General features: G+C 39.2%; 1 protein-coding gene across 1 annotated transcript in view; it reads right to left on the bottom strand.

The window, feature by feature from the left end:
• Positions 1-485: 485 nt before the first annotated feature.
• SFMBT1 (Scm like with four mbt domains 1) overlaps positions 486-18,771 on the bottom strand; it is a 34,055-nt gene continuing 15,769 nt past the window's right edge. The window contains exons 7-20 of the mRNA XM_010126115.2: positions 18,454-18,555; positions 17,090-17,240; positions 15,173-15,255; positions 13,619-13,745; positions 12,801-12,914; positions 11,323-11,365; positions 9,994-10,058; positions 8,405-8,544; positions 6,398-6,507; positions 4,515-4,690; positions 3,589-3,767; positions 3,154-3,399; positions 2,508-2,636; positions 486-1,628 (exon numbers count right to left, since the gene is read on the bottom strand). Of these exons, the coding sequence (XP_010124417.1) occupies positions 1,488-1,628; positions 2,508-2,636; positions 3,154-3,399; positions 3,589-3,767; positions 4,515-4,690; positions 6,398-6,507; positions 8,405-8,544; positions 9,994-10,058; positions 11,323-11,365; positions 12,801-12,914; positions 13,619-13,745; positions 15,173-15,255; positions 17,090-17,240; positions 18,454-18,555 (1,806 nt within the window). The 3' untranslated portion in view covers positions 486-1,487. The remainder of the gene's footprint in view (positions 1,629-2,507; positions 2,637-3,153; positions 3,400-3,588; positions 3,768-4,514; positions 4,691-6,397; positions 6,508-8,404; positions 8,545-9,993; positions 10,059-11,322; positions 11,366-12,800; positions 12,915-13,618; positions 13,746-15,172; positions 15,256-17,089; positions 17,241-18,453; positions 18,556-18,771) is intronic.

The raw sequence follows: 18,771 nt of genomic DNA, 5'->3' as shown, positions 1-18,771 counted from the left end.
CAGAAACCCCTTCCCAACCCCCTACATCTTCATCAAGTCTGATCCTGAGCAGCTGTAAATAGTTAAAAATACAAATTCATGCTCATAAGATAGTTTCCAGTATGCAAACACCAGCAGAGCTAAGTTGCAGTCCTCGATAGGACGAGAGGTAATGGTTTTAAAATAGAGGGGGGTAGATTTAGATTGGAAATTAGGAAAAAATTTTTTTACGATGCGAGTTATAGAACACTGGAACAGGTTGCCCAGAAAGGTGGTGGAGGCCCCATCCCTGGAGACGTTCAAGGCCAGGCTGGATGAGGCTCTGAGCAACCTGACCTAGTCAGGGATGTCCCTGCTCCTTGCAGGGGGGTTGGTCCCTTCCAACCCTAACCATTCTATGATTCTATGATTCTACTGATTGCAGTTTCCTTAGTGTATTCTCTAAAAAGACATTCAGGTAGCAAAGCAGAAGTCTGCTGACAGGCTCTGTATACACGGCCCAATTGTTTGCTATAAGAAAAAGGAAGTAATTTCACACAATGAAAAAAAATATATCTGATAACCAAAATACAGAAAATGCAGAGGCACTTTCTCTTTCCTTCCTTTTTTTTCCTACAGCCCGTCTGTAAGAGAAGTGCAAAGTAATTGTTTTCTGGCATCTGAGGAAAAAGGTAACATCCAGGTTAAGCCTACACAGGTTTCAGCTAAAGCTTTGGATCGGAAGCTTTGTATGCTGATATTGGTTTGTACTCCTGACATGCCCACAGGAGAGAGACTGCCGTGCAGCTACAGACGATTTGTCCAGAAGTAGTTCCCTCCCTTTTTAGTTCATCACTTCTACTGTTCAGGCTACAGAGGTAGTAATAACAAAGCAAAAACCTAACAACAACAAAACAAAAAACCAAAACAAACAAACAAAAACCAAAAGGAACCACACTCTTGCTATACTGTACATTCAGAACCCTGTGGCCATGTTGTTGTCCCAACAATGAACAAATTCATTAAAAAACTCAATATAAACACACGAATGTGCAAAGAGCACATTCCAAAGCCAGTGCTGTGGGGGAAAGCAAGTGTTCGTCCACAGGGAGGGAAGGGGATTCTGTGAATCATCAGGAACAGAGAAAGGTTGTTTCTGGCAGCCTACATGCTAATGTAAACAGGATCCGTTCCTCCTTTTAAAGTTCCGTGCCAACAGAACTATTGAAATGTCATTTCCCACCAGAGGAGACTTTTCTGTAATCATTAAAAAATACATTAAAAAAGGGAACCATAGAGCAAGAGACTATTGTGTTCCCGCGCTGGCAGCTGGTAGAGTAGCCCCTGTGTTTGCATTGGCATTTTGCTCCAGATGTTGTCTTCCTTTTGTCAGAGTGAAAAACTGAGTCTGACAGATGCTCTTAGGTCACCAGGGCCTCAGTTTAATTTCATTTGGCTTTCCTTGCTAGAGAGAAAGGAGCATGTTTTCATAGTTGTGCTTCAAAGGTCCACTTCAATTTGGCTGCTCCTCAGTTAGCAAACTGCTGGTAAAAGGCAAGTTTGACCCTCTCAATGTGATGGCAAAGTTTAATAGCTGGTCCAAGCTTCAAGTCCATACACTCCTGAACGGTGGGCAGGGTCAGCAGCAGCAGTGCCTGGCCATCGATTTCCTGGCAGAAGACAAAAACCCTACAGTGAGTTTGCATTCTTATTTTCCCTGCTCCTCCAGCTTTCACTTACTGCAATTTCAGATTCATGACCAATTATGAATTAGACATTTCTTCTGTGCTACTTAAGGCAGCTTAAAATAATAATCTCTTTCTCATAACAAATTAGCTCCTTTCTTAAAATGTCTGCTCAAATTCACTGGCTAAGGGGCAGAACCTCATGAGATGCTATTTTTAAAAAATGAACCCAATAACAGAAACCAAGAAAATTTAATGCAGAAAGTCAGTTTCCCTAACCTCTCCATCTTTCTGGAGAACCAGAGGTTCTACAAGAAACACTACATCTTCTGAAACGTCTACCACAAACCATACTCATCATTAGTTCTAGCACTATAGTTTTGATTTTTTAATGGCAAATTTTAACCAAGATCCAAGAAAAATGTTAACTTGACTTATGTTTGTACTCTACTTGTCATATGTTAACACAAAAATGTTCACTTGTTGTGCAGCTGTACAACACACTGACACCTACAGTTAGTCTGCAGAATGGAAAACATTTATAATTTGGAAGAGTCAAAACAAGTGGCAAAACTGTATGTCCTAGAAAACAGGCTCTGGCCTTCATGGTGGTTGGCTGTAAGCATTCTCTACAGGTTTGGGATTTGGATGCTCCACAGATCAAAACATCCTTCACTGAGTACTAAGGAATCTGAAAAATTCTGGCCATTCCTTTAATTCTCCTCTCCCAAACTGCAAAAGGTTGTGCATGTGCTTGTTTCCTCAAAACCCTATTATAAAATTTAAACTAGCTTCTTTTTGTGATTATTAGAGGGTAAGAAGTGAAGTGTCAGATTCAACCTTTTAACAGACAAAAAATAATACCTGATCAAGGAAAATTCTCGCCAGTGGTGCACAGTCAGTGGATTTGAGGAATCGTACAACATCAGCCACGCTCCATTCCAGAGGGTTACTGTCCAGCTGCAGCTTTTCAGCAACTTCCAACTTTATGTCCTAGACAAACCACCCGGCACAAAAAGAATTCCCCAAATATTACATATGCAATGGACCAACACTCCTCTCTACTTCCCCACCCTCAAACATTCAGCTGCCATATAAGGCTCTAGTAAGAGGTCAAATTGTAGAGGTTTCTTGGTTAGCAGAGACGTGCAGAACAGCATTGTGCTGAGGGCGCAGGCTATAACATTGTTACAGCCAGTAAGCATGGATCTAAAACCAGGATTTGGTCAACACCACATCACTGCTCAGGTTGAACCAAGACGAGTGCTAACAGCTGGGAAATAGAAAGTTCACCACTCTGTCAACAGCCTCTGCTTAGTCTTTATTACAGTCCTGTAACATGACTGTAATAAAAATAATTACTTTTAATTCTTCTGTAGTGTCTTCACAGCACCCTTTATGGGGCAATGGAGTATTTTACGAGAACATATGTATGATGGTTAATATCCCAAGATATTCATGCTTGCCCAACAGTGAGCAAACTAGAATACAAATCCACATTCGAAGTTACCTTTGGCGAAGGAGGTTTATTTTCATCATCAGAAAAGGAAAAGGTCCTGAGCTTCCTCTTCCGCTTATCTCGGTCCTGAGCCAAGGAATGAGACAGTTCGCTCTGTGTAGGAGAGGATGACAGTGATTTCTTCTCTGAAACCTCTGATTCCTCAAGCATTTCGTCTTGGTGCTCTGAGGTACTATCCTCAGTCAGAGATTCTTCATCTACCTCATCCTGGTCATCCTCGTCCTCTCCACCACTGCCCTGAAGAGGCAGGAAAAGAAAATAGTTGGTGAAATTTAAAAAATGGGAAGTTGAGGACAAAAGCTACAAATTTGCCATGCATTTGTCAGCTGTAACCTGAAGTTACACAGAACAAACAGTTTACTGTTTCAAAAGAAGCCAGTTGAAGATCACATACCATATTTACTAGAGTTGTTGGCAGTCTCGTACCTGGGGAGATCCAGCTGGAGTGTTATCCACCGAAGTTGAAGCACGTTTTTTCTTATGAACAAAAAAATGTTTTCGTCTCTTCCGTCTTTTATTTGGTTTCTTCATGGCTACTTCCAGGTTACTGTGGCCACCAGGAGGCCTACCTATCCGCTTGTTTTTCCGCTTTCCATAATAGTGTGCTGCCAGGATAGAAGAAAAGAGCATCATGTTGAAATGCGCCTTCAATGTCACTAGTCATGTTTGTCCATCATCAGGACTGTAAAACCACTACAAGGGCATGTCTCAATAGAAATCCCAATTCTGCAAAACTTCAGAATGAGTATGTGCCTATATTTTCCTCTTCAATTTGGTTTAAAGAAGAAGAGTTACTAATACACTTGATTTGCCCTACAAAGATTTGCTTCCTCCATCTCTGAGAAGCCCCAAATTACCAGATTTTATACAAAAACCATCAGCTACAGACTTGGTCCAATTTAACAGTGCTTTCTGTGATGCTTTGTAGTATGTACTGTTTGTTCTCACAGTGTCAAATGATTAAAGTCAGTTAAAAAAAAACTAAAAAACCTAAAAGCTAAGAAAAGAGCTTGACATTATTTTGTTCCACAACAAAATGGTAAAAGCAATTACAATGCCACTTAAATTACAATATTAGAGTCAGTGCTTGTTCCAAAAGTTGTCTTAAGCAGATAAGAATTCTAAGCACACAGTAAGTTAATTCATGGTGTTACCACTTATAAAACTATTTTTTTTCTCCCCTGCATACTGGCACATGGATATTCTGTAGGCCTGAGCAGGTAGTGTTTGAGCACTTGTGTAAGCAAAAGCAATGTACTTTGGATCCCTTCTGCAGCCAGAGCCAGAAGAAAACCAAAACATAACACCCCACCCCAAGCCCCGCCTCAGCTGGCGATCAGCTGCCTACTCACTGTATTTAGTCTTTGTCAGGACAGAGCAGTTCTCTGAACACTTATCCAGCACCATCTGAGGGCCAAAGAGGTTTGGACAACATTCCAGCTTGATGCATGTTTTTCTACAGAAATCTGCCACTCGATCTGCCGTCCTCACAACTTCCACAGTTGCACGGTAGCTCTTCCCCTTGTACCTAACGTTAAAAAAAAGTGGTCATAATTCAGGAATCCCCCAATTACCACAATAAAAGTACTTCACTGAGAGACGCAAGAGAATATTGCTTTGAGATCAAACTCAGGGAAAATCTGAGCAATGAGCAACTTCATGGATTTACAAGTCTAGGAAACGGGTAGTCCTGTTTCTCACAACAGATACTCAAGCAAATTTAAAAATATAAGCACCAGAGAGACGCCTGCAGTACCAAACACAGCAACACTGCCCTGCCAGCGGCTATAAAATACCATCTGAGAGGAATATCCCAAAGTTCAGATGTTTTGTTTTCTTTCTTCACAGCTGGTTTGTTCTTTCTTTGTTTTTATGGGACTACAGAAGCGTCCACTGTGATGTGGACAGCTGGTCCCTAAAACCAAGATGGAGTGCACCAATTTAGCCAACAAAAGGTAACAGCAGACAGCTTCTAGCGAGCCATTCTATACACATACTATGGCAAACAAATAAACTACTGTCACATTTCCAATCAGCTTTCACCTAACTGCTGAATAATTTGTCAGGACAGTCGCTTGCCATGACACCACATATTGCTTCTGTTTGATTTAAATTAAGCAAAGATTTCTTTTTGTTCATCAGCCTTGCCATGACACAGACAGAGCCGCACTGTGAAATGTCTGCCTGAGTCATATATCATTTCTGCTTTGTTCTCCCAACACAGTTGCTGGCACATGCTGGTATCTGTTTGGGATGTCTCAGGCCTGCAAGTACCCAGTTAATGCACTGAAAGAAAGAGCAATATCATCACAGTCCAGATAGCCCTGCTCTCACTAATGTGACAAAAGAAAGCACGCAGCAACTGCAGTGAAATCAAACAAGGTATTTTTTCCCCCTCTATTTAGAAGGTACATTTTCTATTTACATTAACCTTTCATATGATCTTTCTATTGTGCAAATCCAGAGCAAACCTTCAATACACATGAAGGTGTCTTTTTACACAGGAAACTGATCCAACAAAAGAATTACTGACAAGTTCAAAACTGTGTAGGAAGTGTGCTATGGCACATCGGGAAAATCTAATCTCTAGGATGCAAACACAGGGACCTAATCACAAGACCATCACTAGACTATAAAGGAATATCTGGATTTATCAAATATACGTAAATATGATCACTGCTTTTTTTCCTTGCAAAGAAGCTCCAACCCGAAAAGCTCAGTGGGAAAACTAGGGAGTGCTTTAGGGTCGGCTGTTGTAGAAAGACTTCCATGCCAGGCCATTTCAGAGTACTGCTATAACGTAATTTCAGAGGAGTCGTCTTCCACTGAGAAATTTGTGTGCAAATGCCATGGAAGTCTGAGAAGCTTCCTAAGCAGTATGTGCTTTTGCTTTAAAATACTGACAATTAACTTCAGGTGAATTACTCTTAAATCTCACCTGCACATCTGCTAGTGTATATGCTACGTTGCACCAGTACTACACCATTCTTACTTCACCACTAGCTGCTTACATGCCAGTAGCAGAGCACACCTGGCATATTAAGGAGCATTAAAATCAGATGCACATCACCAGACCTTCATAAAGGAGTTTATAAATATTTGGAAGTTTAATCCCTCAGCATCTTCATATGCTATAAGCAATCCTTCCTTCTCTGAAATGTGAGAAGTTAAAGCATAGATTGCAGAGAACATTGCTACTGGGATCAAGCAAGTGGGGAACAGGACAAGAATTTACTTGGCTTTTAGGGTCTCTCCATGGCCATGCCATGCAGCCTCTTCATCCAACTGCAGCTCTCGCAGGACACGGCTAGGTTTGTAAGCTGCATTGATCAATAAAGTGAGAACCTATGGTGAGGAACCGAAGAGGAGAAAATACATTTAAGTTATCTGTACAATAAATCTGTTTTAAAGTGCTGCAGTAGAATAGGAAATTACTTCTATTCATCCAAATTATCTAGCATCAAAGCAGTAATTCACAGCAGGATTACAGATACTTTCTGATACTGCCAAAATGAAAACTGAGAGCAGTCGACACTTTGGACCTTGCCAAACCTTCAGAATTTATCTGCAGAGTCACGAGTGTATCTAGCAATTTCCAAGTCATTGCCCTTGAATTACATGCCACTAAATTAAACCCTGGGGCAGAATACTACAAAACTTGCATAACGTTGGATAAGTCTGAGTGATTATCTTAGAGACTGTTTGACACGTGAAGATGTGCCAAAAATGCTGCAGGATTTTGCTGCCTGCCAGCCTACTACTTCTTACAAAATCATACTGCAGAATCTTAAGCTCCCCTCTGTTTTGCTTTCGTGAACCATTATAAGGCCCACACTATAATAAAATCAGAATTTCTCTGCTGCTGTAAAGTAACTGAAAGTCGTGAGTAGCCTGAAGTTAGTGGGCGATAGCACAAAATGTGGATTCAAATGGTATTTCTTATTTCAGTACATGCTTCTTCAATTCCATTCCCAAACTGGGTGCATCAGAACACTGACAAAACAAACTCACAGCTTCAGTCCTACTAATGCAGCAGTCCAGAGGTCCCTATTTCAAAAGAAGCCTATTAAATGTAATGCAGGAACGAAACTCACTCTACGATTCATACATTGAGCAAGAGTAATCATTTAAATGAATACTACCAAGCATATTGGTTGAACTTTTAGTAACACTCAGCATCTTAACAGCAGCAGGATTTGTGCGTACTTTATGCTTTCAGGCAGCGAAGCAGGTTAAACCTTCAAGGTTAAATGAAACTGCCACAGAATTTCACACTTGCACTTTTGGAGTGCTTACATCAGAGTACTGAAACTTGCAGAAATAATGGGGTACTTTTCTGTATGCAAAACTGGAACTTTTTCAGTAATCAGTTTGACTCTTGTCCACTGGAGTCTTGTTTTACAGCATGTCTGCCAGAAAGTGTTTCTTAAGGTCTCTCCCAGTTATGATACATGGTAGGGAAGCCAAAAAATTCCAGAGATGTTGAGCCAATTTCTGCATTTAAAGTGATCGTTTCATGAGAGCTCATGTGTGCATATATAGCTAAGACTTGGGAGACTTTCAGACTCTCAGGTTAGATAATAAGCATCCCATGACCTTTCTGGAGACTTCAGAAAAATAATTATTGCATTAAAGTATCTGTATATTTGCTGTGAAACACCTTCTGGAAAAGAGGCTCTTTGGCATTAAAGAATGGCCTCTTCCTCCCCCCTTCCCCTCCCTCAGTTACGTTAGAAAGGAAAACCACAATTTCATCTGATCTTTGCAAATCATATGCAATTTACAAAACCCAGAGAATTCTTTTGATTTTCCAATTACTGAAAATAGTTTGTCATTTATACCAAGAAAATCTGTATTTCCTCTGTTCTAACATCAACAGCACAAACTGTAGAGGAATTTTGGGATTATCTGAAGCTAAATTCTGTTAATTAAAATTGAAGCATTCATTACAGCTATAAAAAGATATTAACTCCTTTGATTGCGGTAATTACAGGTTACTCTGTTTTAACCTAAAATAAAGTTTAGCAGTAGAAGGCTTACTGTAACTCAGATAAATGAGAGGCTTTTACCCTTTCCAGTCGTTCATAAACCAGTCCATGATTTATACCTGATTTTATACAAAAAAACCCCTCTTTACTTATTATCAGATTAAATTTATTAATTACCCATCTATAATTAGAGAGACACTCTAGAATTTAAGATATGCCGCTATACACAGATCCTCTATGTAAAACCACCTCACCTCTTTCAGAACAAGAACGCAGTTCCCGGGTCCCACAGATTGAGGAAGCTCTGCAATCCTGCCCTTGTTAAGGTAAGGCCCTGAGAAGCACCGGTGGTTGAAGTAGATCTTTGGGCAGCAGTACTTTCCATTAATTACCACTGAGAAATGAGAAAGCAAAGATTTAAATCACACGCTACAGCCTGTCCAGCAAAGAATGACTTCTTGCAATACGTAATATTTTGCCTGCTATAAAAAAGGAGGGGAAAGTCTTGCATGACATGAATTTGCAGCAGTTTCAGTGTCACATTTGCAATGACAGCACTGGTTATCCAATGTTGCCAAAGTATTTTTCATACTTCACAAGCATGCTTGCAAATTGTCAAACTACAGGAAATAACATTGGTCATTTATCAGAAAAGAAACATTTCTTCCTGGCTAGTCTGATGCTTCACGGTATTACACCAGTGCGAACAGGCGAGAAGATGAAAATCCCAACTTTCTGGTAGCAGAAGCACTTCCTACACAGCAATTGTGAATAAATTTTCCAGTCAAGTTGTTAACTCTCCCCAAAACCTCTGCCACTAGAGAAGCTGGCAAAGTTATTCTCCATTGAGAAGTTATTCTCCTAAACTGCAATATCACATTGCTTTGTGTTTTTAGACTCTTTCCCCTCAAACAGCAAACAGGAGATGCAGCAACTGAAGGAATGAAGGAACCTTTCATGAAGTGACAAAGTTTGCTAAACCTATTAAACAGTTAAACGCTCAAAATTAAAGTTATGTACAAAGCGTGTTGCAAAATACTTACGTATAAATAGAAAATTGTTTTACCCTAGCAGTGTTGTAGTTTTTCTTGATTGAGCAACACTATCACTTAAAGATCTTAAATTCAGTAGTAAAACTGGCAGATAAATAAACGAAGTCAAATTTACATTATGACTCCATTAAAAGCCAATTAAAATGCTAAGCAAGCACAAATAATTTCTATAAGGTGAAGCTTCAGATGTGAATTTCACTGTACAGAATACAACAGAAGAGGAATTTTGTTGCCAAACAGATAGATCTGTATGACTGTTTCACCAGCAGATGTACTTATTCATCATATTAATTCTTGCAACAGTTTAGAAAATTATTAGATTTCACCATCTGGCACACAAAGCAGTTTACTGTTTGAATTGTTTTGTTTATCATGATGATGAAATTATAAAAAACAGACAAACCTGTTTCCCCAAGCTAGAATGTAACAATTCAAGAGCACAGATGCAGTGCGCCTGCTATGTTTCTCCCAATATTCTTAAACATAACAGGTGCCAATAAAAAATCATGTGCATAGGTCACAGTATACATTTGGCTCCACAAATCCTCTGCTGCGGGTGGGATGTTCTGCTGTAAAAATCTAATTTCCAGGTTTAATGCACATATCAATTGCAGGCCAAAAGTAATTGCATGTTTTTGTTTGTTTCATTCTCTTTTGAAGTTCAACAAATCATCAAGGGATGAAAATCTTCAAACCCTTTCCTCCTTTTCCCTCTCCTAACAGAGGAGCGTTGAGGAAGCTGAACTGTCACAGAATTCTGTCTTTGTTAGCCTGCCCTCTCTGAGTAATACCTGAGTCAGAAGAGTTCAGTTCCTGGTTCTTTAGTCCATCATGAACTGTCCTTGAAGACAAAATTCTGAAATGAAAAGAAGATTGAGAGAAGGGACAGATGGTAAGGACAATCACCTCTCGGTTCCTAAAATCCAAACATTAGATTTTTTTCCTCTTTCTCCAGGTCCAGCCTTATTAATCTGCTTTCCATACTTCCCCTGTTTCACAATAACAATATGCAAGGAATATCAAATTGAATTTGGAAAGGACTACTGTCCTGCTACAGCTAGCAGCAATCCCTCCTGCTTGAAGTATATGGGCTACCATGCTGATAAACACCCCACACAAAGCTACCAACAATAGTTTACATTTTTTGCCTCCTTTTAACTTCATTTCATGGCACAAGGCAGTGCACAGTCTTACCTTACACATTTTGAAAAAGATAGATTTTAAACAAAACCCAACCAGAACGACCCAAGTACTCTGGTAAGAATTCCAATTACAAAACATGGAAGAACAGTCTGCTCAGTATTTTCGGAGCAATGAAAACATTGGCAGGACTACTGACAGATCTGGTGTTTGTAAAGCTGTAAGAGTCAATAAAACCAACTGTCGGGCATTTTACCGAGCATTTTTGAGCAGGCTCACATGAAGGAGTTTCATATGCATGACGGAGAGTTTATAAATGAATTTTAGATATTAGTAGAATTCTCCTTTTTGGCTAGTCTGGGCCAAATTTAATCTGAGAAGGAACTATCAAAAGTTCATCCACTAAATGACTCACACTACAGACATTTTCTGATCAGCTGTGCAGAATCACAGCTACGTGCTAAGGCAGCCACATTTTCTAAGCATGTTCACATTACAGAAACTGTATTATTTGAGAAGGGAACACAACCAAAAGGGAAGCCAGTAATTTTCCCTATCAATCACCACTGATAAAAAAGGTTCAAGCACAAACTTACAAACACAGTCTTAAGATCAGGCTAGTTTTTTCTTAAATGCACTCCAATAGTCACAGATCATGCAATCTTTTAAAAACGAAAGATGAACAATTTCAACCCCAGAATTTCAATGACTTGACCTATTCAATAATTCAGCTGAGTTGCACTAGCATTGTTAAAAAACAAATTCCCTGCTTTCTATCTCCTACGAAAGCAGTGCAAGAGGTCTTTTCCAACATCAACAGGAACTACTGGCATTAAGACAAATGGATTGTGGAATCTCAGCCCTCAGTACAGCACTTCTGTAAAGCTAAATCGCCCTTAAGACAACATGACTTACCAATCAGAAAAAGGAAAAAACCCCAAACCTTAACAAAAAATAAAAGTAAAAAACTTGTTACTTACTGTTTCTCTGGTTGAACTACTGCAATTTTTTTCTGCTTGTTTACTGAAAGGAAGAAGAAGGTATTATAAAGAGCAAAGTATGGAAACCAAACAAATGAAACTTCTAGTACAATAGGTATACTAGTCTCATTTCCTCTAAGTTATACACCAAAAAGAATCCATGTTTGAAGTCACCAGAATGGTAGACAGCCGACCCATCTGCCCTAGAGATACGCTGACCATGTAATTTGAAGTAACCCAAAAGGTTTACTTCAACTTTCACCAAAAGTTCATTAAATCAGGCATGCACAACCCAGTCTTCTAGGAAATCTCACCTTTTGTGCATCTTTGTTTGCATCATAGCCCCTAAACTACTTGTAGTATCAGACAAAAAGGAATGGGATGCTTTCCTTTTCAGCATGCAAAGGTGCTGAAACCTAACCAGGGGTTAGGTTCACAGGCCTAACTTGCCACTTTACTGGCACAGGGAACTTCAGCACTGTTTAACTTTAAAATGGAATTAAATTAGCTGTTTAGAAAATTGTACGACTTAAGCCAATTACTATGGAGAAAAACACCGTTGCAACTAAGAAAGTCAACTAGGTGATGGGTCCGCTTGCTAATTCTGCCTTTCACAACCAGGTTATAACATCAAACAAGGTAACGCAACACATGCCTTTTCAGCAATTTCAGGCTTTGTCCCCAGCAAACTTCTGGATTTTTTTTTTTAAAGCATCTTTTCTCTAACTAGGTTTTCTCCACTTCCTCCCCTGTCCTTGGCAGTACAGACACATCTCAGGTGAGTTTCTCTTGCTTTGACTTGCAGTAAATGAGAGCTCATTCCAATCTTACCATTTTACTATTTTTCTTAATAAACATTCAGGAAGTTCTTCAGTTTCTCCAACTCCCATTAAACTTTAATAAACAGAGGTCACTAACCAGTTGAGAGAAGAGACTATATTGTGCTACTTACTAGTGTAGTTAAAAGAGGCAGGATTTACTTTTCAACATTTTGTCATTAAAGGATCATAACCATCCGGCCCATTTAGAAAGCTAGTCTCCTTTATTTCAACCCCAAAACGTATACACACTCAACATTGCTCTGGTATGGCATTAATTTTACTTGCACAAGTGCAAGTGTAAAAATCAGTATCGGAGTCAGACACACAGCAAGAACAACTTAGACAAAAGTATATGCACAGCATGGGGGTGTGTGCATACACACAGGTACGATTTCTTTGTTGTGACTAACTGATCATTTCATACGCTCGTACATCGTGCAAGGGTCTCAAGCCAATACTGCCTGGTTTCGAGATGTTGCATGGATTCCAAGTGGACCTAAAAGCCAGAGGAACAGTTGCAGAGGCACGTGTTTTCTGTACATGGTGAATGCTTCCAAATTCAGTGATGCCAGCAATAATTCTGCGGTAGCCTGCTTTTGAAGGTCTTGCCATCTCTATCAACCCAGCCAACCACTGCAAACAGAACAGAACTGATACCTATTGCTTTGCGAGGAGGTCTGAGCTGATATCCATTCGTCTCACACCAACCTACTGGAAATATATTCATTGATTCCACGCTCACTATACATTCAGGGACGGGCTTCTTGGAGCCTGTTCAGTTTAGAGAAGCAAAAATTGAAACAATTCATAAAAATAAAAAACCTCATTTGGTTAATGCTTGCTATATGGTTGCCGGCGAAGCTGCTTTTACTTACGGCATATCTGGAACACAATATCAATTGTTTATTCATCCCCTTTTATTGACCAGATTCTTTCCTGACCTCATTTGCTTCCTCCTAAAGACTGGAGATAGGAATTTGCCGTCCACGGTTTAGCAGAGATGCATAGTGCATTGCAAGTGCATGCTGATGTACTGCTAATCAAGAAATGGGATTATAATGGAGAACAGCTGACACAGGCCTATTCTATCTTAATGAAGAACCTCTCTAAAAGTTTTCGTCCTAGGTTTGGTTAGAGCTTGCTCAGAATGCAAATCACTCATTTGTAAAAATGTTACAAGGCCCTTGCTTTCTAAAAGACACTGATCAGCACTTTGCACAGTGCACCAGCCTAGCACTGACACACTGCAATGCACAAACACCGTTTTTGCCTGGCTTAAATAAGCACTGTCATCCAAGGCTCAGTGAGAAACAGATAATGCAAATGCGATTTTGCTGTGTTTTCATTGAGGAAATGGTGATTTGCTGCCCATATTCAGCAGGCAGCAAGTTTACTCCAGACACTCTTCAAGTTTGATGACGATACTACAGAAGAATGAATGCAAGTGCTACTCTCCTCTCCCACATCAGGCTTACCCTCCAGCTGAAGCCAGAGGTAGGAATCTTTCAACTTGGTGACTGTAGCAATGCAGACTTCTTCAGGATCAACTGGGTTCACAGCCTCAAGTTTCATATTCTCCTTAAATCCATGGTCAGAAGTTAACTAGGATAAAGACAGAATACTTCAGTAAAATACCATCTGTCTATTCAGTATACGATATGAATAGCCATGAACAGGAGCAACACAAAATACCTCAGTGTTTGAGTAACATAGAACGATACTCATGCAGTCAGAGAAGATTTCCGATAATTAGCACATTGAATACAAGTAAGATACATTATGAACTACAAAGAATTTTAGTTAAAAAAGACTCTACAGACAGACCCAGAAAAGAACATCTTTCCATTCAAAAATAAGGATGCTGAGACTCACTGAAAGGATTGAGTGCATTTTTAAGCAACCAGGAATTCTCTGCTGCTTGCTACCTAAGTGATAAGTCTGACAAATAATCTGAGCAGGCTCTCTGTTCTATTATGTTAGCTTGGAAATCCATTTTACACATGCAAGTAACAATCCTGCCTCATCCAACTGAGTTCTGGCAGACAACAAAGGAATCTTTCTTTTCATTTCACATTTTTTGGTTAAGTAGAAATTTACTTTTTTCACCAATTTAGTCCTCATTTATTAAAAAAATCCTAAAATGTAAGAATGGGTATTTATCCAGCTCTGAAGCACCTGATTTAAAGATAAGAAGCTAACAACCAGACTGAGGAATCTTCCTCCCAGAGCCACTCTACAATATAATTACAGAATCAATCCACTACGATTTCTGGAACTAGCCTATAGTGATCAACTCTTCTCAGAAAAAGGATAATAAATTCAATGACCTGTTCTAAGATGCCACAGCTTACAAGACAGAACAAGGGCAACAAGAATTCATAGCCAGCAACACCCTCTTCAAAAAATGGTAATTATTCATTTTAATTTCTTCCCCTAAGCACTGCAATAGCCCAACTATTGTAAATGGAACTAGAAGGCAGTTAATAGTACCCTTTTCTGCTTGACAAGCTTTTCTGCTTTGGGAGACAGCAGTACTGTCACTGAACCAACAAAAGCCCAAAGTCTAGCAAGCACTCCAGGCAGTGATTAATGCAAAATGATTATCTGGTACTAATTTAAGATGACTTGGTATTGATTAATACAACGGAATGAATTTTTCAAGTTGAAAGGAAGGAAGATTGAAAGAGTATACTAAGTAAATTAAAGCAAGGTCTATTAAAAGGCCCTGTTTCCACAATTACAGGAGGGCTGTACCATTGCTGTGGACTCTTACACATTCCAGTTTTACAAAACACTCACTCCTTTTCAATCTGCTTTATCACAACGGAAGCATTTGGTCCACCACTTACTTATTTAGGAAGCTGGCATGCACCTACTACTGTTCACAAACATTTGCACTTCCTTAACTCTTCCATTTCCTCAATCACCACAGGCAATTCAACTAAAAAACATGCAAAAGGTTCTTCTCCCTGGAATCAAGAGTGTCATTCACCTACCAGAAGAAGAATTTTTCTGGAAGAGAACCTTACCAAAGGGAAGCAGCTTTGGGGAGCTGCCTCAGCACCACACTGTTTGAGGTAGTCTGCCCAATCGAAGTCCTGCCCAGGATAACCTAGGTGAAGAAAAGCACAGAGGTTAGTTTAACAGTGTAAGAACAAATGAGTCATTTCAAGGTGACATGAAGTACAGATCACCGAAATCGGTTTGGGTCACTCAACCTTGTCAGCTGACTAGGGCTTCACTGAGCCATGTGAGGTCAGCCCATAGCATGGTTCTCACATATTTGAGATATTCCCTCTATTTTCATTCCAGAGGGGCTTTTGATTCCCATTTTTGACTTGAAATGGCATCAAACTAGAAGTACTTCACAGAGAACAACCTGAAGTGTGAATCAAGTACACCTGCTAAGCAGACAAGGGCAGCAATTGAAATACAGCAAAGCGTTCGCACACTTTTCACAGGGTACAGATGAAATTCTGGCAAAGTTTCCACAAGATTACTTCATTAATGTCATGCCAGCTCTGAAACTCTTTTTTTTTTTTTATTTTTACCCAAATAAAGCACCCAAAATTTGGTCAATACCAACATATTACTCTCTCAAGCTTGTGTCAAATACCAACTCATTAATTGTTAGTTGTCCTAAAAGGCTCGTCAAGTCTGCTAACAGCTCTAAGTCTGCATACATGTTTGAAGGGAAGAGTCTTAAGGTGGAGTCCATCAGGAGACAGAGCACCTCTCCAAGAAAAAGACATATTAAGTTCTACTTAGAGATAATACTTCCCTTCCCTGTGATCTAATAAAAAGCAAATAACTGAAAGGAACAGGGTGCAGAAGCGTGCTGCCATTATAGTTCGAGGCTGGCAGTGCATTAGCAACAAGACAGCTGCAGCAGTTATTCCAGTGGCACCTTGGAAAGACTCCCCTACAAGTGATGCCTGTGGTAAGGGTTTAAGAAAACAAATAAAATTTTAAAATTAGTCTAAGAATATAGCACTAATGTGACAATCTAAAAACATTAACTTCAGCTACCCCTCAGTGAGGGCCTAACCACAGAAGAATCTATTTATTCTTCTGTTTTATCAGTGCCTGTAGGACTCTTGAGACAATTCAGAATGCCAAGCATTTCCAGGTGGCCTATGAGAAGAGAAGCTTAAAGTCTTTGTCAGCTCCAGTCACACGCCTAGAAAGTGAGTTTTCATCTTTCACATACAAAATTCTAGGTAATGCTGGGTCAGGCAAAGCTATTTTTTGCATCTTACCCAAGGAAATGCAAGAGACAAACATCTTATGCTCTTTGCTGCCCTGATGTCACATGTAGCTAAACCAAAACATTTTGAATTCTTTGGCAGTGAATAAGAGTACTGAGTCCCTGGTTTTACAATACCATTGACATTTCCATTTTGAGATAATGCATAAATACTTCAGTAGCTGAGGATCACTCCCTAATTCCCTTATGTCCTGAGGCAATGTTTCAGCAATCTGCTACCTTGCCTGATAGGTCCTTGGAAAAAAAGTACTTCATTAACTTCTAAGTGATAAGATATCCTAAAAATATTATAAGACATTGGATAACAATGTTCCATTTTGACTAGAAGCAAAAATTCAATAAAGAGACTACGGGCTTCTGCTATCATGTTAATTAATGCTGAAATAAATGTTGCCTTCAGCCTTGGAACACACACTCCATTCATCCAAGTGTTCTGGTTTTTATGCATGACCAGCATCCCCAGTCACTGCCATCTTCTCAAATCCAAGCACGTACCCAGGAAACTTCAGTTTCACTAACTCGGAACTCCTGTTTCTCCGAATTTGATCTTTCTTGTTCTTTGCTTCTGCTACTACTTGTAATTGTTTTGCAAAAGTGTTGTCCTAAACACAGCACTCTGGGGACTGGCAATCTACTGCCTTCAAAGAGGAGCGAGCATGACAAGCTTGCACAAACATACCTGGTGGGGGACTGAGATGCAAGCCGTTCTTCAGGCTCCACTGCACAGGGAAAATACCAGCACTGTTGACATGACAAATGTAAGTCTGGCTGATTGTACGCTCCGGTCTCAAGTCATCAATTTCTATCATGAAATACTTTTCATTGTATACCTGTAGTTAGCCAAAAGAGAATCATATGGTCTTATAAGTAGCAGATTCTGATCTGCTGCTCCCTCTCCACCATTTTGATAACTTTATTAAACACCAACACTGCACAATGAAAACCCTTTACTGTGAAATACTGTGAGGGAAAACAAACACACAAGCAATCTAGGGGATTCACAAACCAGCAGACTTCTCTGCATTATCTGGAAACTCAACAAAAATTAATAATAATAAAAGACAATGTACAAGTACTTTAAAAAATAAGGCAATCAAGTGCTATATGAAATTTTCTTATAAAAAATGCAGAGAAATTAGAGTTTGTGGTCTTATTACCACTCTGTAATAACAAAACTACTTATTTCAACAAGGCTGAACTGTGTCCTAGGATGGACTGTCATAAGTAAAATCACTACAGTCCTGAAATAACTACGAGTAGGACAAGAAAATGTCAAGAAAAGTAAATGATTTTGCTTTGCTTGGAACTGGTTGCACCTTTTTAGTAATAAGTGAGCGTCTTACTTGAAGAAACCGTACGTTAAGAGTTTAAAAGAGAGAGATCTGCAAAATATAAGACATATTGAGAGACTAAAGATAAACCAACAGCTCTTGGAAAATATACAAAAAAAAAAGATTTTAAAATATGTCTTAATTTTATGTTGTACAGCATCACTTCGATTTACTACATCAAAGTAACTCTTTAGAACCTTTCACCTGTTTACTAAAACAAGACAACAGAAACTGCTCAAAACCTGATTAAGTTGGGGAGTTTTCATTTCAACTTTAAAATCCCAGTATGGGCCCTTATTTGAAAACCAGGCTATTGAAATGTCACAGCGCATACATAGAAATTACATTAGCTTTTGCAAAAACAAAATCCCAAAAATCTATCTTCAAGGGGATAGTCAGATTATGAGGGTTTATACCCAATTTTTAAAAACTAGGTTTGACAACATCGTCAATTTGACCTTTTGAGCTTGTATCTTTATGGAACTTTTCCCCTACTTTCAAATCCAATATCTTCAACGTCAGCACTTCAGTTGTTTGTTTTTTTTTTTTTTCTCCTGACAACCTGTCTCCTAAGGGAGACATACAAAATATTTAATTTGAAAACTAGTTCAAGATTTTAAGATAATCAATTAATGCCAATTTCCTAAGCATTTGAGAATAGAAGTAGCAATTGAATCAAAACTCAGCAGGAGAAGTTAAAGAACCCTGGTACCTTGAGTACTGTAGCAGGAGAGATTACAAAAGGAGCCATTGGGTCCACAGCCTCTAACTTCATGCCTTCAGAGAATGAATGCACTCCAATCACAGGTTTATCCTGAAAAATGAAGTATCAGAGTGATTCAGCCTTTCTCCATCAAAAAGATGTGCCTTACATAATCCAGCTGAAGAGGATAACTTGAGTTTTTATCAGTTCATTCTAAGAAATAAACAAATCAGAGTAACAGCAATCTCTCTATAATGAAGAGAAAAGGCCAGCTATGCCCTCTGAGACTGACAGTTTTCTGTAAGTTCTAAAAAATTGAGTTCCAAA

This window comes from Chlamydotis macqueenii, chromosome 10 (genome assembly GCF_036417535.1).
Source record: "Chlamydotis macqueenii isolate bChlMac1 chromosome 10, bChlMac1.mat, whole genome shotgun sequence".
Taxonomy (NCBI): domain Eukaryota; kingdom Metazoa; phylum Chordata; class Aves; order Otidiformes; family Otididae; genus Chlamydotis; species Chlamydotis macqueenii.
This window is presented reverse-complemented; position numbering and strand designations above follow the sequence as displayed.